Genomic DNA, 24,000 nt, shown 5'->3' on the forward strand with positions numbered 1-24,000 from the left:
CTCCCCCCTCCTCTTTAGACAGGGTTTCTCTAATAACCCTTTCTTTCCTTAAACTCACCGTGAAGACCAGACTGACTTTGAACTCATAGAGATCCGCCTGCCACTGCCTCCCTACTGCTAGGATTAAAGGAGTGTGCCACCACTGCCTGTCTTGTTTTTCTGAGTATCACAAAAGTTTATTTAGCAAAAAGCTTCATATGAAAACGTACATGATCCAGTTCTACACCACAGTAAAACAGGCTCATTGGGTATGGTTGTGCACTTCTTGCCTGAACAGCCTTTGTTTAAACTCTTTCCAAGGCTTTCCACATGATGATGCTGTTCTCTTCTATGCTACTATTCCAATGTTATTTTGTTGCCCACTAGTTACCATCTCAAAGTTCATCAGTGGCAAGATTCATAAAGGGATCAAAGCCCTGTAGAATTCCTTGTATGTCTGCCATCATTTAACTTCAGTGATAACTTATTGTCCATAAATTTCTCAGTTTGGGAGTGTGGTCCTTGCTTCATGGCTACTCTAGCAGACCTGATGAATTTCTGAATTTCTTAAATGCTGGGATTACTATGGACCTGAATGTTTTAAGTTTTGTGGATTTTTGTTTTGTTTTGGTTTTTGTTTGTTTTTTGAGTGGGGTTTTTCTGTTTAATAGCTCTGGCTGTTCTGGAACCTGCTCTGTAGACCAAGCTGGCCTCCAACTCAGGGATCTGCCTGCCTTTGTTTTCTGAGTGTTGGGATTAAAGCTGTGTATCACCAATGCCTAGCTGTAGATATTTTCATTAAAAAAAAAGTATCTATCTATCATCTATTTATTTATTTTGAGACAATATCTCTGATTGTCCTGGAACTCATGGAGATGTGCCTGCCTCTCCAGTGATGGGATTAAAGATATTCACCACCAAGCCAGGCCTTTGAAATTCCACAGCCTGGATTGTGCTGAGTGTATCCCTTTGGTTTCATATAGTATGTTCTTCTGTTCCCTGTATTTCTATAAATAATAATAAGCTAGATTTAACTCATACTTGAATTTTTATCTTTTTGCTTTTGTGTCATTTTGAGACTGCATTGCATGTAAGCCCAGGCTGACTTGAACTCACTATGTTGCTGAGGATGAATTTGAACCCTAATCTTCTACCTGTGCCTGTTTTCTAGAGCTTTTAATATATGGAATTACTTTTTATTATCTTATTTTTATATTTTTTAAAAAAATTGAGAGTGTCTCATGTAGTTGTTTCCAAACTGGAGATGTGCCTGGTGCTAGCTTTGAATTTCTTCTTTCTTCTCCCCGCCACTCCCCACCCCAGACAAGGTTTCTCTGTTTAGCCTTGGCTGTCCTGTACTCATCCTATGGACCAGGCTGGCCTCAAACTCACAGAAATCCATCTATCTCTGCTTCCCAAGTACTATCTATGGTCAAAGTTGTGCACCATCACTGCCTGTGTTGTTTGTTTTTCTGAGTATCACAAAAGTTTATGGCCTTCTTGCAAAATAGAGTGAATTCTTTGATCAGCCAAGTAAAGGTTTTCTGTTTTGTCAACTGAGAAATTTTCTTTTTTTTTTTTTTTTTTTTTTTTTTTTGTTGTCTTGTCTTATATTAAACACTGAAAGGATATTAGGAAAGTGTGAGGGCAGTTCTATGTTTTAGTACAAGGGTCAATGAACTGTGGCCAGTAGACTCAATGTAACCTGTTGCCTATTTTTGTGTAGCCTAAGAGGTAAGAATGGCTTTTATATTTTTATTTTTTTATATTTTTAAATAGTAACAAAGAGTCAAAAGGATGTTATTTGGGAAGAGAATATTATAGGGAGCTCAAATTTCAGTGTTCATAAATAAGATTGTATTGGAATCCAGTCAACCCATTTGTTTATGTATTGTCTGTGGCTGGACATAGTTGAAGAACTGACTCTATGGACTGCCAAACCTGACATACTATCTTGCCTTAAAAAAGTTTGATTCTTGCTTTACCAGATCAAATGGACTTTAATGGACATATGGGTTTACTATAAATTATAAGGTTCCTGGTTTACTGCAGTGGTTGTAGGGAATTTTGTTTTTAGGATATATATGTATGTGTATACAGTGTTTGGATACTCTTTATGCACAAATAATAATATGCATCATGTAATATAGTATCATGTAATCTTACATAGTATGTAATATTGAATATAATTTTATCTTATACTGAATAGTGTATATAATGTTTATAACTATATAACATAATAGACATTACTATACCACATATCATATAAAATAAGTAGGGGCTGGGCATGTCTTAGCTGTTGACTGTATTCTTAGGGTAGGGTCATGCTGCACATGTCTGCTTTTAGTACAGCTCTGAGTGGGGATGAAGTCCAGAAAAACTGAGAAGATGGTCAGATCATAATGTTCAATTCACCTCTACATTCTACTCTTTTCTTTTCCCTGGGGAATGCCACCACTACCATCATTTTTTCCTATGAATTGTCCCTCATCCCTCTGTTTTACTTTTTATATCTGACTGGCATCCAAGATTCTATTTCCTTAATATCTTTGAATCTGACTCCTTCTCAAGATTAGGTTAAGTCTTTATTTCTTCTTGGTTTTTGTTTTGTTTTGTTTTGTTGTTCTTCGAGACAGGATTTTGCTATAGTTTTGGAGCTTGTCTTGGAAGGCTAGCCTTGAACTCACAGAGATCCACCTGCCTCTGCCTCCTGAGTACTGGTTTTTGCAAAACATCATTGTTGCAGGGGGCCTGCTTGCTCGTCCCTGCCACCTGGCTAGCTTAGCCCCGAAATAACCTCACAAAATGTATTAATTAAATCGCTGCTTGGCCCATTAGTTCTAGTCTCTTATTGATTAATTCTTACATCTTAATTTAACCTATTTTTATTGATTTGTGTATCGCCATGTGGCAATGGCTTACCAGGTAAAATTCCCAGCCTCTGTCTCTGGCCGATCCATGGCTCTCTCTTACTCTTTCTTCCTTCTAGAATTCAGCTCTGATTCCCCACCTACCCAAATTCTGTCCTATCATGCCAAGGCAGTTTCTTTTTTCATTAACCAATACAAGGAACACATAGAAAGAAGGACCTCCTATACCTATATTATATTAATGGCTATTTTAATATGTATGCTATTTTTTTTAAATTACTGAAGTCAGCACTTAGACTCTGGGATATTTAATTTGTACTAAAATAGTTACATGTCAGCTCAGACCCTGAATGTTCTCATTCATGTCTTTATTTTGTACCTCTGTTTCCCAAACTTACTTTCCAACTACATGTGATCCACATCCATTCCTTTCTCCCTCCTCTTTATGGGTATTCTTTGTCTACAACTCATATAACCCTCTTCTTTCCCCTGCCTCTTGTCAGGTTAGCTGCAACAAAATCTTAAGGATGAAAGGTACTTTTAGTTTTTAAATCCTTAGTCTAGTATAGTGTATGGCCTAATATATACACTAAATAGTTATTGAATGAAGAGTGTCAACAGTATTTTGTACTTTCAGGTCTAGAGCTGAGGATGTAGCAGACTTGGTTGAGTGCTTAGCTATAACTCCAGCAGTACATAAGCCAGTCTTGGTGGTGAATGTCTGTAATCCCAGCATTTCCACAATTTGAAAAGTAAAGGCAGGAGGATCAGAAATTCAAGGTCATCCTTAAGTACAAATCTAGTTTGAAACCAACTTGAACTACATGCAATCCTATTTCAGGCAGTCCACATCTATCCATCTATCCATGTATGTGAGTATGCATGCACATATATGTTCAGGTACTCTGAAGATGCAGCATTTATTTGTATCTGGTGAAATTTTTTTCCCTTTGAGACAGGATTTCTCTATGTAGCTTTGGAACCTGTCCTGTAACTTGCTCTTTAGCCCAGGCTGGCCTTGAACTCACAGAGATTTGCCTGGCTGCTTTTCCTTTTTTTTTTTTTTTTTTTAAAAAAAGATAGAAATCTTTCTACATACCCTAGCTTTCCTGGTGCTCACTATATAGGCCAGACTATGATTAAAGATGCATGCCCAGCAAGCTTGGGGGATTGAATAAAAATAAGTTTATAATTTGTGTTCTTTAATTTTAACCATAGCCTAGGCTAGCTATCAATTTTCTAGTTGATGGTCCTACATCTGCTTCCCAAGTATTGGGATTACAAGTGGGTGCCATTATACCTAGTTGTATTTTCGTGTGTATAGATACTGGTTTTCCTTTAGGTGTGAACTTTGAGAACACAAAGTTTGCGTAGTGTTATTGTTAATGCTTTTATTGGATAATAACAATTATAAGAAAAAACTTACCCTCTCAGTTTTATCAAAAATAACCCATCTCTTAGAAAATGGAAAGTTATCTGTGGACAGAAAAGAGTGCCATGATATTCTGAAACCAGCCTTTAATGAGTACACCTGACATACTTTGCCTTGAGGCAGTAATGCTTCAGTCGTGGTCTTTACAAAAATCACAGTTTCTTTGAATTTCTATATGCTAGTCACTGAGTTAAACACTGGAGGGAAGAAAGTAGAAATTGAAACAACAGCCTTGTTTCTTGTTCTCTAGAGCTAATGATGTGGGAGTGGATTTCTACTAAGGAGATGGAAATAGTACAGTAGTTGTAATCGACAGAAGTGCTAAGTGCCAAATGAAATACAAAGAAATGCTTTGAGAATTAAGTGGGGTTTTTCTTTTGCTTTTTTCTTTTTTCTTCTCTTTCTTTCTTTCTTTCTTTTTTTTTTCCTTTTTGGCTTTCTTTTGTTTTTTGAGACAGGGTTATGTCTTTATCACTGTAGCTTTGGAGTTTGTCCTGGAACTCGCTTTGTAGACCAAGCTGGCCTTAAACTCTTGAACAGAGATCCGCCTGTCTCTGCCTTCCAAGTGCTGGGATTTAAAGGTGTGTGTCACCACTGCCCAGCTTGGAATTAAGTGGTTTTAGTGATACAGAAATCTTGGAAGGTTTTAGAGGAAGTGGGTTTGTGGTGGATGTGTTAGAACTGGGAGAACAATCTGAGTACAGACCTGAATCTGAATGTATGTAGGTTATTTTCAGACTCATACATTTTTGTTTGTTTTGTTTTTTTAAACACTTTTTTAAAAAAATATTTATTTATTATGTATACAATATTCTGTCTGTGTGTATGTCTTCAGGCCAGAAGACGGCACCAGACCTCATTACAGATGGTTGTGAGCCACCATGTGCTTGCTGGGAATTGAACTCAGAACCTTTGGAAGAGCAGGCAATGAATGCTCTTAACCACTGAGCCATCTCTCCAGCCCCTGTTTTGTTTTGTTTTTGTTTTTGTTTTATGAGAGTTTCACTGTGTAACCCTTACTGTTCTGGAACTCCTTTTGTTGACCAGGCTGGCCTTGATCTGAGGGAGATCTGCCTGCCTCTGCCTCTGGGAATGCTGGGATAAAGGCACGTGCTGCTACCACCTGACTGTCTTCCTTGTGAGACAAGGTCTTAGGTTTAGAACTTGATCATCCTGCTTCTACCTCCTAAGTGACTGCAGGTATATATGTTACCAAAGTCTCAAATAAGACAGCTTTTTTGTTTTGCTTTGGCTTTTGCCCTCTTGAGACAAGATCCCTCTGTATATAGCCCTGGCTGATCTGGAGTTCTCTAGACTGGCCTTGAACTCATTGAGATTTGCCTGTCTCTGGCTCTCCAGTGCTCAGATTAAATGGAATACCACCATTAAGTATTACTCTGACCTTTTTTTTTTTTAATATTTATTTATTTATTATGTATACAATATTCTGTCTGTGTATATGTCTGCAGGCCAGAAGAGGGCACCAGACCTCATTCCAGATGGTTGTGAGCCANTATTTATTTATTATGTATACAATATTCTGTCTGTGTATATGTCTGCAGGCCAGAAGAGGGCACCAGACCTCATTCCAGATGGTTGTGAGCCACCATGTGGTGGCTGGGAATTGAACTCAGGACCTTTGGAAGAGCAGGAAATGCTCTTAACTGCTGAGCCATCTCTCCAGCCTCCTACTCTGACCTTTTAAAAAAGATATTTGGATGGTGATGGATAGGTTTAAAAGGGTTTATTAGAGAAAAAGAAGTTGAAGTTATTTCAGAGATGGCAAGAACTGGTGAAGATCCAGAAGATAGCAAATTGGGGGAGAGTGTTCTTTGAGAGGAAGAACTAATTTTTTCCTTTTTAAACAGTAGGAAAGAAGAGAATAGGTTCAGATGATGGCATTTTGAGAACTGATATTTAGATGATAAGAAACTATAGTTCTTTTTCTTTTTTTCTTTCTTTGTTCTTTCTTTCTTTTTCTTTTCTTTTCTTTTTTTCTGGTTTTTCAAGACAGGATTTCTCTGTAGCTTTTGGAACTTGTCCTGGAACTAGCTCTTGTAGACCAGGCTGGCCTCAAACTCACAGAGCTCTGCCTGCCTCTGTCTCCCAAGTGCTGGGATTAAAGGTGTGTGCCACCACTGCCCGGTGTAAAAACTATAGTTATAATTTTATTGTTGTTGTTGTTTGTTTTACAGCACAAGGGTTTCTTTATGTAGACCAGGCTAACCTGAACTCAGAGATCCACCTGCTTGTGCCTCCAGTGTTCTGGCATTAAAGGTGTTCAACACCACACCTGGCCCCTGTCTTTTATTTTTAATATTCTGTTTCTTAATCCTTGTCCCACAACAGAAAGTTATTTGTGGAATAAATTAGGATCACAGAAAGTCATAGGACTCAACGGGATACTTTTTGAAATAGGAAAGAGAAAGATTACCACTTTTAGGAAGCTTTGAAAACCTGGTTGAGATTTATTTATGAGTCAGGATAATAGGAATTTGAGGTGACACAGAAATTTGATTAAGAGGTAGGCATGGTACTATAAATCTGTTTTCCTAGCACTTGGGAAGTGGAGCCAAGAGGATTTCAGGGTCATCCTGAGCTCTATAGCCATTTGAGCACAGCCTGGATTTCATGAGTCCTTGACTTTTAAAAGGAAGAAAAAGAAAAAAAAAGAAAAAGAAAGTTGCTTTTGGTTAAGAAAATAAAAATGTACTGGGCGGTGGTGGCGCACACCTTTAATCCCAGCACTCGGGAGGCAGAGGCAGGAGAATCTTTGTCAGTTCGAGGCTAGCCTGATCTAAAAAAAAAAAAGGAAAGAAAAGAAAAATGACAGGCAGGCTAAGGAGATAATTCAGAAAAGTTCACCAGGATTGGGGAAGGCAAAGAGGAGGCTGATCTCTGGGGCTCCTCTGTTCTGTAAGAGATCCTGGCTCAAAAAATGAGGTGAAAGTGTTTGAATTGACCTCTGACCTCCACAAGTGCACAGGCACATATTTACATAAATAAATACAACAGCAAAAATGCTATGTAATCCTTATCTTTGTTTTTCTAATTTTTGCTGCGTTTTACATCTGAAGATGAGAGACTAGTGGTAAAGCTCAGTAGTGGAGTCTTTACTTAGCATAATTGAAACACTAAGTTAGGTCCCTAGCACTGTGAAAATGAAAGAAACTATAAACTCCATCTTCTCAGCACTGCCTTTTGGACAAGAGCCCTTCTGTACAAAACACTGTCTTGGGACCTGATGTTTTGTTAGTTTGGCTTTGATCTCCAGGTGTGCAGTCTTTGTTTCCTTCTTTGGTAGGAAGCAATCTCTTCACAAGTTCTCATGGGTAGAGAAATCCTGCAAATGAGGCCAAGAGGGGTTTCTGGGTCCATGAGGCTTTGTGCTTTAACTCAGTGCTTTGTGGTAAAGTTAAAGTCAAGTAGCTGTTTGAAATTAATTGAAATATCAGCTTAATTCTCATTTTTTGACTTTTGGAATTTAAATCATCAATAATCTGGTAATTGAATCGCCCTATTTTTAGTAGGAATATTGCTATGAGATAGTAACGGGGGTGGAAGCATAACAGATTCTGAGTTTCACTTGAAAGGGGCATGTTAAGTAACATTTACTCTATGTATGTATGTATGTATGTATGTATGTATGTATGTATGTGTCTGTCTATCTATCTATCTATCTATCTATCTATCTATCTATCTATCTATCTATCTACAGGGTTTTTCTATATAACCCCAACTGTCATGAAACCGTTTACCATGCCAGCTAAACTCACAGAGTTCCACCTGCTTCTGCCTCCCAAGTACTGGTATTAAAAGGCTGGTACCACTGTGCCTGGCCAGCATATTTTAAAAAAAAAAAAATTGGGGCTGGAGAGATGGCTCAGCGGTTAAGGGCATTGCCTGCTCTTTGGTCCTGAGTTCAATTCCCAGCAACCACATGGTGGCTGACAACCATCTGTGATGAGGTCTGGTGTCCTCTTCTGACCTGAAGGCATACATGTAGACATAATATTGTATACATAATAAATAAATTAAAAAAAACAATTTAACTTAAAATTTTTAAAATTTGCAAATCTTATGTCATTATTTGTAAACAAAATAGATTATTTCTGATTCATTGGGAATGAATATTTCAATTTTTATTTTTACCATATGCTTCTTGGGTTTTTTTCAGTTAAAAAAAATATTTTGGGGGGCTGGAGAGATGGCTCAGAGGTTAAGAGCATTGCCTGTTCTTCCAAAGGTCCTGAGTTCAATTCCCAGCAACCACATGGTGGCTCACAATAAATAAATAAATATTTAAAAAATATTTTGGGGGCTACAGTGATAGGTCAGGGGTTAAGAACACTGACTACTCTTCCAGAGGACCCAGATTTAATTCCTAGCACCTGCATGGCATCTCTCAACCAACTAGTAATTCTAGTTCCAGGGGATTCAATGCCCTCATCTGCTACACAGAATCCTGTATGCATGTGGACACATAAACTCACATAACCACATACATATACATATAAAAATATGTGTAATTTTGAAATTTTATTCTCTGGTAGTTTTATACATGTACACAAAGTATTTGGTTCATATTTACCCCTTTTGGATTTTTCTTAATTATGGCAAAATACATATAGCATAAAATTTTATTATTTTAATCATTTTATGTATACAGTTCATGGTCTATTTACAGCATGTACAACCACCAACACTGTCCTTTTCTAGAACTTTTTCATCATTCCAAACAAAAAATTTGAAAGATTATAAAATGATACTTTTCTAGGGTTGGAGAGATGGCACTGACTACTTTTCCAGAGGACTTGGATTCAATTCCCAGCACCCACAAAGGAGCTGTCTGTAGCTCCAAGATCTGACACCTTCACACAGACATACATACAGGCAAAAATACCAATGCACATAAAATAAAAATAAAATTAATTATCTTTTAAAAATGGCATTTTCCCATTGTTCTTACCTCTTCTGTTTTCTGTGAATTTGTTCATTCTAGGTATCTCATTAATTGGACTTATATAATATGTGGCCTTCAGAGTTTAGCTTATTTCACATATGCTAATGTTTTCAGGGATCATCTTTGTTGTAGTATGTAGCAGAATTTCATTCACCTTCATGGCCAAAGAGTATATTTGTTATATTTATATACCACAGTTTGCTTATCTGAGTGCTGATGCAACACCTTGTTTCCTTCTTTGGTCTGTTGTGAATGGTGCCTCTCTGAATGTTGGTGTTCAAGGATCTGAGTTCCTACTTTCCATTTTTTAGAGTGTATACCTAGAAGTAAAATCATTTGGTAGTCCTCTGTTAAAGGTTTTTAATTTTAAAAAGTTATTAAGTTTTTGTGTACGAGTATTTTACATGCATATATGCATATGTAGCACAATCTGTCTCACATCCATGGAGGTCAGTCAGAAGAGGGATTGGATCCTATGGACTTGAAGTTAGGACTGGTTGTGATCTATCATATGAGTCTGTGACCTGAACCTGGGTCCTCTGCAAGAGTAATTAAATACTCTTAAGCATTGAGCTATCTCTCTTACACCCCCCCACCTGATATTTAAAGTTTTGTTGTTTTTTAAGATTCTATTTACTTTTATATTTTGGCCTAAATGTATATATGCATCGTGTGTGTGCAATGCCTGCGGTGGCAAGAAAAGAGAAACCCCTGGGATTGGAGTTACAGACAGTTGTTAGCTGCTGTATGGGTGCTGGGAATTGAACCTGGGTCCTCTGGAAGAACAATTAGTGCTCTTAATGGTTGAGCCATCTCTCCAGTACCTATGCTAAAGGTTTTGAGGAATCACTAAACATTTTTTCCATAGTAGCTGCTCCATTTGTGTATCCTCACAGCAATATACAAGGAACATGAGTCCCCCTCTATATCTTAATCACTGTAGTGATTGGAATGAGAATGGTCCCCATAGATTCACATGTTTGTATGCTTGGTCCCCAGTTGGTGGAACTGTTTGGGAAGGATCTATAGCCTTATTAGAGAAGGTGTGTCACTGGAGGCGGTTTTTGATGATTCAAATTCCCAAGCCAGTTCCAATTAGCACTCTGCCTCCTGCTTGTGACTAGAGATATAAGCTCTCAACTGCTTCCTCAGCCCCATACCTGCTTTCCTGTTACCATGTTTCCCACCTGATGGACTCTAACCTTCTGGAACCATGAATCCATAAATGCTTGCTTTTGTAAGTTTTCTTGGTAATGGTGTCTCTTCTCACCATTAGAAAAGTGTGGTTAAGAGCACTTTCTACTTTTCCAGAGGATCCGGGTTCAATTCCCAGCACCCACATGGCAGTTCACAACTGTACGTAACTTCAGTTTCAGAAAATTCAACACCCTCTCACAGACATACTTGTAGGCAAAACACTATACAAATAAATAAATTATTTTTAAAAAAACTTTCAAAGGCTGGAGAGATGGCTCAGAGGTTAAGAGCACTGGCTGCTCTTCCAGAGGTCATGAGTTCAATTCCCAGCAACCACATGGTGGCTCACAACTGTCTGTGACTCCAATACCAGGTGATCTGACACCCTTACACCAATGCACATAAAATAAAATTTAAAAAATTATTTAGGGGCTGGAGAGGTGGCTCAGTAGTTAAGAGCATTGCCTGCTCTTCCAAAGGCTCTGAGTTCAATTCCCAGCAACCATATGGTGGCTCACAGTCATCTATAATAAGATTTGGTGCCCTCTTCTGGTATGCAAGCATACATGGAAAGAATGTTGTATACATAATAAATATTAATCTTAAAAAAGATAAAAAGTTGAAATTATAACACATTTGCTATTCAACTGTGCTTTGTAGATTTTTGTGTTCTTGTCAACTTGCCACAACTGGACTGTTTGTTTATTTCACTCCTACTCCAAATGTTATAGCTCTTCTTCTTCTCCTGCTTCTCCTCCTCGTCCTCCTCGTCCTCCTCTTCTTCTTGCTTTTAGGAATGGCAGAATGATTATTTTCTAGTTGCACTAGTCAAGTCTTCATTCAAATAATACTATTATTGAGTTACTTTGGTAGAGAACCATAGAGAAAAAAAATGGCTTAACTTGTATTTCAGTGATGTTTAAAGTATTCAGTATAAGTTGCCTTTTTTTTTTTTTTTTGTGGTACTGGGGATCAAAGCTAGCACACGCTGGCCCTTACCACCAGGTTGTATTCTGTTTCTTCAAGATCATAGTGGTAGATTCATTTACCAACAGTTCACAAAAATTCTAACATAATCAAAATTTGAAGAGAAAAAAGATAATGAAACAACAGAAACAATCAGCTACAATAAATAATATCAAAATTGTAAAAAATAAAAAAGGAAAGTGACTAAGATACATAACTGTTTTCTATATTTCTTTTTTTTTTTTTAAGTCCTGAGCTGGATTACACCATGCCCAGTTTAAAATCTTTTTCTTCTTTTTAAATTAAAAGAATATTTTATGAATGTACATTTGTACCTGAGTGTGTATATTGTAAGTTCACTACATGTTACCTGTAGAGGCCAGAAGAGTGCATTGTAGCCCCAGGAATTGGAGTTATGGGAAGTTGTGAGCTTCCAGATGTATGTGCTGGGAATTTAACTCTGTTCCCCTGCAAGAGTAGTAAGTACTCTTAACTACTAAACCACCTTTCCAGCCCCAAATTCTTTCCTTTTTAAGGTTGATATTTACTGAACCTCACCAGTTTTGGTATGTTTTGTTTTTGTTTCTGTTAGCTTACAGGGTTTCCTTATTTCCCTTGAATTTTTTTTTCTAATTGTATTTCAACACAGGGGTTCTCTGTGTAGCCCTGGTTGTCCTGGAACTCTGTAGACCAGCCTGGCCTTGAAATCAGAGATCTGCCAACTTCTGCCTCCAGAATGCTAGTATTAAAGGCATGCACCACCACTGCCTGGCTAAGAATGTGTATTCTTTTGTTGAAGTGTTGTTTAGTAACCATTAGATTCAGTTGGCTTATATAGTATTCATTCAATATATAAAATTCCGGGAGATTATAATATTTGTTCTCTTTATGACCTTTATTTCTTGAATAGTGTTAGAATATTTAGTGATATAAGACCACAGTTGTTTCTGATAGTTTTAAGTTTAATCAGAAAGGTTTAGGAACCTGAATAGTAATTAAGAGTGGGTTTCATTGGCCTAAAACCCATCAATAATATGAAGGCAGAGGAAGAGGTGACAAATGTTAGCAACCAAGGATTCTCTTTTAAGGTGATAATAATTCCTTCTTCTTCTTCTTTCTTCTTTCTTCTTCCTCCTCCTCCTTGACAGGGTTTCTCCGTAGCTTTGGAGCTTGTCCTGGAACTAGCTCTTGTAAACTAAGCTGGTCTCAAACTCAGAGATCCGCCTGCCTCTGCCTCCCGAGTGCTGGGATTAAAGGTGTGCGCCATCACCACCTGGCAATAATTCCTTTCTTTATAAAGAAAAACAGGTGTTTTTCCTTAATGTTTTTTGACTTATTTTAATGCTGTTTAATGTATAACATTGAGACATATTTTTTACATTTCTTGACCTTTTAGGGATTTTGTTTGTGGTGATGGGAATGCAACTTCACAAGCTTTAAGCATGATGAGATGCACTCTGTGATTTCCATCACAGGCTCATCTTTTGGAATTTGAATTTAGGAAATTGGTAGTTAACAAGCCCCTTAGGCTCTAAATAGCTTTGTATTTTGGTAGTACCATAATTCAAGAGGCCTAGTTGAAACTTGATTGTTAATATAACATTTATTAATCTGTCCAAATGTGCTAAAGGTTTTTTTCTTTGGTTTTATCCTCCGACTGCTTTTGATATTCATTAGAGGAAGATTCAAATAATTTGTCAGTTTTATAGAGTGCTAGGCACTAGGGAAACCAAATATATCACAACAGTATTTCTTTTTTTTTTCCCTTCTTTTTTTTCAATGGTTTTTCAAGAGAGGGTTTCTCTGTGTAGCTCTGGCTATCTTGGAACTCCCTCTGTAGACCAGGTTCTCCTCAAACTCATAGAGATTCATCTGCCTCTGTCTCGTGAATGCTGGGATTAAAGCTGTGCACCACTGCCCAATTTGGAAATAGTGTTTCTTTGTATTACTGTAGGTTATATCTTAGCTACATTAGATAGTAATACACATACGAAACAACAAGCCATCAGGGCGATGGCTCAGTGGGTAAGTAGCATGTACTGCCAAGCCTGACACTTTAAGATTAATCTCTGGAACCCACACAATAGGAGGGAACTGACTCCCATCAATTCTACTCTAACTCCCACATATATACCATGACATACCTGTGCAATAGAACTCAAGAGCACAGACAACACCAAAACAAAACAACAGGCCGTACCCAGGGTTTCACTTCTGTGGAGGTGTTCTTGATGCTAAGATCTGCATCTTTGACTTGGGGCAGAAGAAGGCAAAAGTTGACGAATTTTCACTTTGTGACCATATGGTGTCAGATGAGCAATTCTCTTAAGTCCTGGAGACTGCCTGTATTTGTGCCAAGACGTGAAACTCCACCCTTTCTATGTCATCCCAATCCACTAGATGTTGTCCTGTGCTGGGGCTGATATGCTCCAAACAGGTATATGTGGTGCCTTTGTGAAGCCCCAGAGCACAGTGACACCAAGGTTCACATTGGCCAGGCTGTCATGTCCATTCATACCAAGCTGCAAAATAAGGAACATGTAATTGAGGCTCTGAGTAGAGAGCCAGGTTCCCTGGCTGCCAGAAGATCCACATCCCACAGAAGTGAGGCTTCAAGTTTAATGCAGATGAGCTTGAAGACATGGTCACTGAGAAGCAGCTCATTCCTGATGTCTGTGGGGTCAAATACATCCTCATTTGTGGTTCTCTGGACAAGTGTTGAGCCCTGTGTTCAGTAAGAAATCTCACATTTAGTCTGGAAAAAAAACCAACTTGAATACATATTTCAAACACTTAGAATCTCTATCTCTCTGTCCATTATTGTTGTGAATGTTTTGCCTGTGTGTATGTATGTACATTCTGTGCATGTTTGGTGCCTGGGGAGGCCATAGAGGGTGCCAGATCCCCTGAGCTGGAATTAGGGACATTTGTGAAACATCATGTGGGAATCTTGGACCTCTGTAAGAACAGCAAGTGTTCTTAACTACAGAGCCTTCTCTCCAATACATTCCCAAGAATGTGTTGGTTCTACTGCTCATCTTAAATGATGTGCTTTTTTGGGTCTGATTGACCTTTGTTTTGTTTTTTGTTTTGTTTTGTTTTGTTTTTCAAGATAGGGTTCTCTGTGTAACCTTGGTTGTCATGCTCTGGAGACCAGGTTGGTCTCAAATTCAGAGATCTGCCTGCTTCTGTCTCCATATGCTAGGATTAAAGGTGTGTGTTACCATTGCCCACCTTGATTTATATTTCCTTATTTGTTTTAAAATACGTTCCACAAATACATACTAATTTCCCTCTTTGGTTAGTCTGTCTCTGTGTTTGTCTCTCTTCCTCTTTGGAACATAACCAAGATAGAGGTATAATCTATATTCAGCTTCAGGAAAAGGAGCAGCAGTGGTCCTGATAACACTTACTTAGCATTTTACAGCTTCTTTTATTTATTGTTTATGCAGAGAAAAATCTCTGCTGTTATAAATAAGCCATTCCTCTTGACAATATAGTACTAGTGACAATATAGTATTGTCATGATTGCAGAAATAACATTCCCATTTTTTCCCTTTCACTCCAGATACTTTTTCCTTTTTTTTAATATTTATTTATTTATTATGTATATTTTGTCAGTGTGTATGCCTGCAGACCAGAAGAGGGCACCAGACCTCATTACAGATGGTTGTGAGCCACCATGTGATTGCCGGGAATTGAACTCAGGCCCTTTGGAAGAGCAGGCGATGCTCTTAACCGCTGAGCCGTCTCTCCAGCCCCTACTTTTTCCTTTTTAATAGTTTTTAGTTACACTTACTAACACATGTTAATTTTAGATTCTATCACTAAAGCCTTAGTTTGTCACTTATCGAGGCATTAATTGAAAATATTAATATATTTAGGGCAGAAATGTCGTTTTTTAGGGAATCTAGAACAACAGCAAAGCTGAGGTCAGACTGCAGTAACGATGGACATCAAGGAAGCTGTGTTTGGGACAAAAAGAAATCAAGATAAGGTAGATGCAAAGTAGAGAAAAGACCTGGACATGGGGTCTGGGTGGTAGATGGAAGTGGGTTATATGCCACCAATGAAATTGTCAGCTAGCATTGTGAACAGGGAACACTGAAAAATGAGTTTACGTCGTCCTTTCCCTTTGAATATACAAATTTTAACTGACTTTCAGGTAGCAGAGCACTTGAAATTCTTGTGTTTGGGGCAGTGGAGTAGAAGAATGTTGCCATAATGTATGAGGCTCTGTTTAATTCCCAGGGAAAAAAAAAGTTGTTTTGGTTGAGTAGTGGTTTCTCATATTCTAGCTAATGTTTTCTTTCTGGGTGGCTATGGAAGATGGTGATGCTGTTAGTTGCTAAAATCAGTGCTGGAATCCAGCTTCAGCACAAATGTCTGGTAAATGCCCAGCAGTAGAAAGAAGTTGAAATCTACATTTGGAGTGTTGTGTTGACAGTCAGTACAGACTATGACATTTTTATTTTTGTGATGTAAAAATTGTACTTCTCCTCATAGCAACATGAACCGTGAAGACCGGAATGTGCTGCGCATGAAAGAACGGGAAAGGCGGAATCAGGAAATTCAGCAGGGTGAAGACGCCTTCCCACCTAGCTCTCCTCTATTTGCTGAGCCATATAAAGTTGTAAGTTATCTTTCTTTGAATGTTTTATTTTACCTCACTTATATGACATTTGTGCTTGTTTGTGTTTGTTTTTGTTTTTGTTTTGAGACAGGGTTTCTCTGTGTAGCTTTGGAGCCTTACTCTGTAGACCAGTATGGTCTTGAACTCAGAGAGATCTTCCTGCCTCTGCCTCCTGATTTCTGGAATTAAATTTGTGCTCCACCACCGCCCAGCTTTTAGGTTTTTTAAGATTCGTTTTTATGACTGCTTTTATGATGCGCACACTGATGGGTCTTTGTAGAGGCCGGAAGAGGATGTCTGGTGCCCTGCATCTGAAGTTACAGGCAGCTTTGAGCCATCTAACATAGGTGCTGGGAACTCAGGTCTTCTGGAAGAATAATACATTCATGTTTTTAACCACTGAGCCATCTCTTCAGCTCAGTGCCTGCTTTTCTTGAAGCATTATGGGAGGCGGAGACAGGCTGGATCACTGAGTTCAAGGCTAGGTGAGAGTACATAGAGAAATCCTGTCTCAAAAGAATATTTTTTTTGTCTTGTCAGTCAGTCTACATTACTTACTGTTTATTAGGTAGTCTGTATTCTTTGGTTATAACATCAATCAAAGATGACTTTCACAGATGCTGTGTTTCTCCCTGTTTATTCCATAAGTTCTATCGGCTAGAATGCTTGTTTCTTTCTTTTTTTTTCTCTTTTGGTTCTTTGAGACAGGGTTTCTCTGTAGCTTTGGGGCCTGTCCTAGAACTCACTCTGTGAACCAGGCTGGCCTCGAACACATAGAGATCGACCTGCCTCTGCCTCCTGAGTGCTGAATTAAAGGCGTTTGCCACCACCACCTGGCCTGGTTCTTTCTTTTTTGTAAATTTATTTATTTATTATATATACACTTTCCAGGATACAGTGCCAGATCTCATTACAGATGGTTGTGAGTCACCATGTGGTTGCTGGGAACTGAACTCAGGACATCTGGAAGGGCAGCCAGTGCTCTTAGCCTCGGAGCCATCTCTCCAGTCCATGAATAAATCTTTTTAAAAATTAAGAGAAATAAATTGGGTCAGTTACTATTTTAATTTTTTTTTAAAAAAATTGTTTATTTTGTTTTTATTTTATGTGTATGAATGCTTAGATGTCTGATCATCTGTGTACTACATGTGTGCAGTCCTAGAAGAAGTCAGAAGAGGGCATCAGATCATCTGGGGCAATAGTTACAGACAGTTGTAAACCGCCGTGTGAGTGCTGGAATTTGAACTTTAGTCCTTTGGAAGAGCAGCCAAGTGCCCTTAATCACTGAGCCCAATTGTTATTATTAATTACTATCATTGTTTTTGATTTGAGATTACAAAAAAGAACACTGAATAGTACCAATTCTCATGACTCTAAGGTCGCTTTAGTGGTGACATGTCTCTTTAGCATTTCGTTTGCCTTTGGGTTTCAATGGTTGTTAACATTTTAAAGTCTAGAATCTGTAAATCATGCTACTATTCATTTTACAATTAAAAAAAAAATGAATGAAACATGTTTTCCAATATTGATGTTTTCTGTGAACAGCCATATTTTTATCTTGATTCTTTAAGAAGATCAGACAGATTTCAAACAATACAAAGTTATCATTAGGGGCTGGAGAGATGGCTCAGAGGTTAAGAGCATTGCCTGCTCTTCCAAAGGTCCTGAGTTCAATTCCCAGCAACCACATGGTGGCTCACAACCATCTGTAATGAGGTGTGGTGCCCTCTTCTGGCCTGCAGGCATACACACAGACAGAATAGTGTATACATAATAAATAAATATTAAAAAAAAAAAACAAAGTTATCATTAATGTTTCCCAATCTCAAATAAATAGTGGTAGTTCAGGTGGGGTTTTTTGTTTTCCTTTTTATTGATTCTTTGGGAATTTCTTTTTTTTTTTTTGTTTGTTTGTTTGGTTTTTTTTTTTTGGTTTTGTTTTTGTTTTTTAAGACAGGTTTTATCTTTAGCTTTGGAGCCTGGAACTAGCTCTTGTAAACCAGGTTGGCCTACCTCCACCTCCCGAGTTCTGGGAATAAAAGTGTGCGCCACCACCACCTAGCTGGGAATTTCTTTTTTAAGTTAATGTCTCAGGGTTTTTATTGTTTTTTAAAGATTTATTTATTATGTATACAGTATTGTGTCTGCCTACAGGCCACCATGTGGTTGCTGGGAACTGAACTCAGGACCTTTAGAAGAGCAGGCAATGCTCTTAACCGCTGAGCCATCTCTCCAGCCCCTCTCAGGTTTTCTCAGGTTTTCTAGGCCTAAAACTCACTAAGTGGTCAAGGATGACCTGGAATTTGCGATCCTCCTTTGTGCTGGGGATATGTCACCAAGTCAATTTATGTGTTGTTAGGGGTTGAACACAGGGCTTCAGGCATGCCATTTAAACCCTGCAACCCGAGCTGTATCCCAGCCCTGATTATTTAGTATTGATTTCTTTTTAATGTAATCTGTAGATTTTCTTTTGTATTTTAGCATGGTTATTTTCAAATACTTTCTTGATTTCCCCCCCTCAGATACATTCAATAAATTTTTTTTCACTATGAAAAATATTTATCTGGCCAGGTGGTGGTGGCACACGCCTTTAATCCCAGCACTTGGGAGGCAGACAGGCAGATCTCTGAGTTTGAGGCCAGCCTGCCCTACAAGAGCTAGTTCCAGGACAGTCTCCAAAGCTACTGAGAAACCCTGTCTCGAAAAACCAAAAAAAAAAAAAAGAAAGAAAGAAAGAAAGAAAGAAAAAGAGAGAGAGAAATATTTATCTGGACTAAGAGTGCGTGGTAGAATCAGTGCTCACCTAGACTGTGAGAAGATCTAGTTTTATTGTTTGCTTTGTGTGTGTATTTGGTGTATATTTATAGATGTGTATTTTAAGATTAAAAAGTGAGACTTATCTTTAAAAACCCTTCTGATTGAGGGTTATAAAATGAGTTTGGAAGAATATTTTATTTCAAATTATACTAACAGTATATTTTTCTTTTCTTTTTTTTGTAGACTAGCAAAGAAGATAAGTTATCAAGTCGTATTCAGAGTATGCTTGGAAACTACGATGAGATGAAGGATTATATAGGAGACAGATCTATACCAAAGCTTGTTGCAATTCCCAAGCCTGCAGTACCAACCACAACAGACGAAAAAGCGAACCCAAATTTTTTTGAACAGAGACATGGAGGCTCTCATCAGAGCAACAAATGGACTCCTGTAGGACCCGCACCAAGCACTTCTCAGTCTCAGAAACGGTCCTCTGGCTTGCAGAGTGGACACAGTAGCCAGCGGAACAGTGCAGGTGGTAGTAGCACTAGTAGTAGTAGTCAGAGACATGACCGTGACTCATATAGCAGTAGCCGGAAGAAAGGCCAGCATGGGTCAGAGCACTCCAAATCACGATCCTCAAGCCCTGGAAAACCCCAGGCTGTTTCTTCATTAAGTTCTAGTCATTCCAGGTCTCATGGGAATGATCACCATAGCAAGGAACATCAGCGCTCCAAATCACCTCGGGACCCTGATGCCAATTGGGATTCTCCTTCCCGTGTTCCTTTTTCAAGTGGGCAGCATTCAAATCAGTCTTTCCCACCTTCTTTGATGTCCAAATCTAGTTCAATGTTACAGAAACCCACTGCCTATGTAAGGCCCATGGATGGACAGGAGTCTGTGGAACCAAAGCTGACCTCTGAGCACTACAGCAGCCAGTCTCATGGTAATAACATGACTGAGCTGAAGCCCAGCAGCAAAGCACATCTCACCAAGCTGAAAATACCTTCCCGACCTTTGGATGTAAGTCTCACACTTAGAGTGGTTAGCACTGTAGCTATATGCAGTCATTTGTAGATACTTCAGAGAATTGGAACTGTTTTTTTGCCTTAATAGTAAGAGGAAAATTAAAAAATTCATGAAATAAAGGTTTAAAGAACAATTTGGGAATTGACTTCCAAGTGGATACATAGAACTATACACTATTTTGGATAATAAAGAAAATATCATTCACAGATTTTTTAAATTAAGATGACAAGTCAAATTGTATACTAAAAGAAAGATTTATTGATTTGTTACAGTTCTTTGTGGTTTTTTTTGTTTGTTTGTTTGTTTTGTTTTTTTTTCAAGACAGGGTTTCTCTGTGGTTTTGGAGCCTGTCTTGGAACTAGCTCTTGTAGACCAGGCTGGCCTCAAATTCACAGAGATCCGCCTGCCTCTCCCAAGTGCTAGGATTAAAGGCGTGTGCCACCACCGCCTGGCTCAGTTCTTTGGTTTTATGGGATAGTATAGCTTGTTTCTTTTTATTTAAAGAGAAAATCTGGGCGGTGGTGGCACACACCTTTAGTCCCAGCACTTGGGAGGCGGAGGCAGGCAGATCTCTGAGTTCGAGGCCAGCCTGGTCTACAAGAGCTACCTAAAACTACAGTGAAACCTGTCTTGAAAAACTGGAAAAAAAAAAAAAAGAAAAAATTAGCTTGTCTATTCTTAGAGTTTTACAAATAAAGCAGGTCATGGTTTATGGTAATAAATGGTGGGACTTTGAAGTGTACAGAAGGGATAATGTTGTGTGGTTCTGATGCCTTCTCCTTTGCTCACAACTAAAGGGCTGAAACAGTCACTGTGACTGTATAAAAGTTGACGTTCAAAATAACCAAAGAGCTAAGCATTCATAGTGAAATATCTGAAAATTTATCTTCATGTACTACATTGTCAGAATATTAGATTTCAGCAAAACATTGTCATGTAGGCAAGATTTATTTATTTTATTATTTTATGAGTGTCTCACCTGCAAGTGTATCTATACACTTTGTGTGTGTCTGGTGTTTATTGATGAAGGAAGAGTGCCTCATATCACCTGGAGCTGGAGTTACGGATGTTGTGAGCAGCCATGTGATTGCTCTAGAAGAACAGCCAATGCTCTGAACCACTGAGACATTTCCCCAGCCCTGCAAAGCTTATCTTTTAATGTAGTTTATACGATAAAAACAGTTGGCTGGGTGGTGGTGGTGCATGCCTTTAATCCCAGCACTTGGGAGTCAGAGGCAGGCAGATCTCTGTGAGTTCGAGGCCTGCCTGGTCTACAAGAGCTAGTTCCAGGACAGGCTCCAAAGCTACAGAGAAACCCTGTCTCAAAAAACAAAACAAAACAAACAAACAAAAAAAACCCCACACAGTTAAAAAGACAAAAGGCATATTTCAGAGCTCAGAATAGCAGACAGAAAGAATCAAAGTTAAAGAAAATGTTTAAGAACATTTAGGAATCTTGAGCCAGCAAGGTAGCTTAGTGGGTAAAGTATAAACCTGCTAACTTGAGTTCAGTCCTGGATTCCATAGTAGAAGGAGGCAATCATTTTTTTTTTTTTTTTTTTTTTTTGGCTCAAGGGCCAAGAGCACTGACTGTTTTCCCTGAAGATCTGGGTTCAGTTCTCAGCACCCATATTGTGTCTCACAGCTGTCTCTAACTCTTTTTCCAAGGGATCAGATTCTTTCAACTAGCTTCCGTAGGTACTAGGCATATAAGTAGTGCACAGACTTATGTGTAGGCAAGCAACTATATACATAAAATAAAAATAAATAAATCTGGGGTTTAGAAAGAGGGCTCAGTGGTTAAGAACACCCAGGTTCTATTCCTAGCATCCATGCAATGGTTCACAACTCACTATAACTCCAGTTCCAGGGAACCTAGTGCCCTTTTCCGACCTTTGCAGGACAAGGCAAGCATATAACACCCATATATATGTTCAGACAAAACAGTTACATATATATAATAAAAATATTTTTGGGAATTTTGTGTAGGAAAGCTATTTCAAAAATTCTAGCTAGTGTTCTGACTTAAAATAATGTGGTCATAAATAATTCTTCAAATTTTTTGTAATTTCTTTTTATATAATTTCTAATAATGTTTTAATATGTTGTAAATGCTAACATTTTAGTATTTAGTAAATATTAAAATACTAATATTTTAGTAAGCACTAAAATTCTAACAACAAATTACTTCAAATCTAATGTCTGTTTTCTTTTTCTTAAGGCATCAGTTTCTGGTGATGTAAGCTGTGTGGATGAAATACTTAAAGTAAGTTTCTTTATAATCATCTGTTATTTAATTGTGATGCCTATATTACCAACTCTTTCATATTCTTAATTACTTCTTAACACAGGTTACTTCTATGTGGAACTTGATTATGTCATGTCCATTATTAAAAAAAAATGTTCTGTAACCAGAACTTTTCTGAGGTTCTGGTTACATGCTTTGTTTACTGTTTATGAGAAGAGGAAGAAACCAATTACAACTATATTTCCTTAGACTTATAACTTAAAGACTTAAAAATCTCAGTAGTTACCAAAGCCATGTTGATAGTAGTTTGGTTTATAATTTACTTGTACATTCTGTTCTGGTCAGGTACTACAATAAAAGCTATCCTTTGAGTATTGATCTGGAGTGTTTATTAGACACACTGAAAAGTCTACCAGGACTAACAAAAGTGCCTTCCTCTGCTGGAAAGAAGGAAGGACCAGTTAGTGAGTGAGTGACAGTGACTGCTTTTTGCTCCTAAGAGAAAAACATCAGTCACACCTGACTATTACTATTTTTTGGAAGCTACTGGATTCTTTGTCTGTACTTGAATTTTATGACATATTCTTCTGAGATTACCTGTCTAGGCCTATTTCCTATAATTTGTTCCCCCCATTTAATCTCTCATTCCTTATTTAGCTGCTACAGTCTCCCTTTATCATCTTACTGAACCTCCTTTTCTAATGTTCATCTCTTGTCTTCTGCCTGGGGTATAATGCATGTAAGAACGCCTGTTCTTAATTGCTTTACTGTCTCTGCTATTTGAGAGCTTTATATTTTTTCCTTTGGGAAACTTCATTCCTTTCTTGTTCTTGAGCTTCATTGTTTGATTCTTATCTACTTTTCTAAGAAGTATTGTTGCTTCTCTTTTTACTTCCAGGCATATTTTCTAGCCTTTCCTTTCTTTTTGCAGTCTTACTCATCTTATGTACCTTATGTACTTAGCTTTATCTGACAACTGGCAATTCAGTCCTTTCCTGCCATGACTTCCTATAGGCTATGATTTATGTCTCTTAGTTCTTTACTTTTAATGTAAATATAAAGTCCTTATTATCTCTAATTTCTTCCATATATTGTTTAATCACAAAACTAGTCTTAGACTTAAAATTTCTTTGAATATCTTCATTCTTTCCATTTATGTCAACTTCAGTAGTTTTAAAAATTCTCACTTGGGCCACGATAGCTCAGCAGGTAAAACTGCTTTTCACACCACCAGCCTAAATGACCTGAATTCAATTCTCCAGAACCCACAGCAGAGAGAACTGACTCCCAGTGTCTTCTGGCCTCCACATGACACTCTTCGACATTCCCATGTGTGCCATTGCTGCATGACCATATACCTACAGAGTAGTAGTAGGGTTTTTGTTTGTTTGATTGTTTTTGTTTTTTTGAGACAGGGTTTCTCTGTGTAGCCCTGGCTGTCCTAAAGCTCACTTTGTAGACCAGGTTGACCTCGAACTCACAGAGATCCACCTGCCTCTGCCTCCTGAGTGCTGGGATTAAAGTTGTGCTACTATGCCCAACTCACTCAGTAGTAGTGGTAATAATAATAATAAAAAACCTTAAGACAACCTTTTTTGTTTTTTGCTTTTAAAATCTCTTATCTGCCCTTTTTATATTGTTTCAAGTCTTTACTTCAGCCCCTAGCCTTCATAACTTGACGTTTTTTGCTAGAAGTTTTCAGTGGCTCTCTAAGAGAGACTGAGATCACAGAGACCACAGTTCCAAGGAAGAATTTAACATCCAGACACCCCATAGCCAGTCCTCAACACTCCTGCTTCTGACTGATCACTTTTGCCAATTTTCCTAAGCCACACTTTTCCTTCCTTCCTTCCTTCCTTCCTTCCTTCCTTCCTTCCTTCCTTCCTTCCTTCCTTCCTTCCTTCCTTCCTTCCTTCCTTCCTTCCT

General features: G+C 38.2%; 1 protein-coding gene and 2 pseudogenes across 4 annotated transcripts in view; 2 read left to right on the top strand and 1 right to left on the bottom strand.

Annotated features, from left to right (window-relative positions):
- The window catches only part of Aff4 (ALF transcription elongation factor 4), a 78,903-nt gene that overhangs the window by 4,522 nt on the left and 50,381 nt on the right, over positions 1–24,000 (top strand). For 3 of the 4 annotated variants that reach the window (XM_050157808.1, XM_050157805.1, XM_050157806.1), the window contains exons 2-4: positions 15,914–16,040; positions 19,041–19,820; positions 22,048–22,092. In XM_050157808.1, coding sequence (XP_050013765.1) covers positions 15,918–16,040; positions 19,041–19,820; positions 22,048–22,092 — 948 coding nt within the window. In that variant the 5' untranslated portion in view covers positions 15,914–15,917. Of the gene's footprint in view, positions 1–15,333; positions 15,405–15,913; positions 16,041–19,040; positions 19,821–22,047; positions 22,093–24,000 lie in introns of those variants that run through there. The other variant, XM_050157807.1, reaches the window with a different exon arrangement.
- Positions 36–474, bottom strand: LOC126510991 (small nuclear ribonucleoprotein G-like; annotated as a pseudogene).
- On the top strand, positions 13,421–15,292 carry LOC126510924 (60S ribosomal protein L10-like; annotated as a pseudogene).

The sequence above is a fragment of the Alexandromys fortis genome, unplaced genomic scaffold (assembly GCF_014885135.2).
Source record: "Alexandromys fortis isolate MF-2015 unplaced genomic scaffold, M_Fortis_MF-2015_v1.1 scaffold_103, whole genome shotgun sequence".
Taxonomy (NCBI): domain Eukaryota; kingdom Metazoa; phylum Chordata; class Mammalia; order Rodentia; family Cricetidae; genus Alexandromys; species Alexandromys fortis.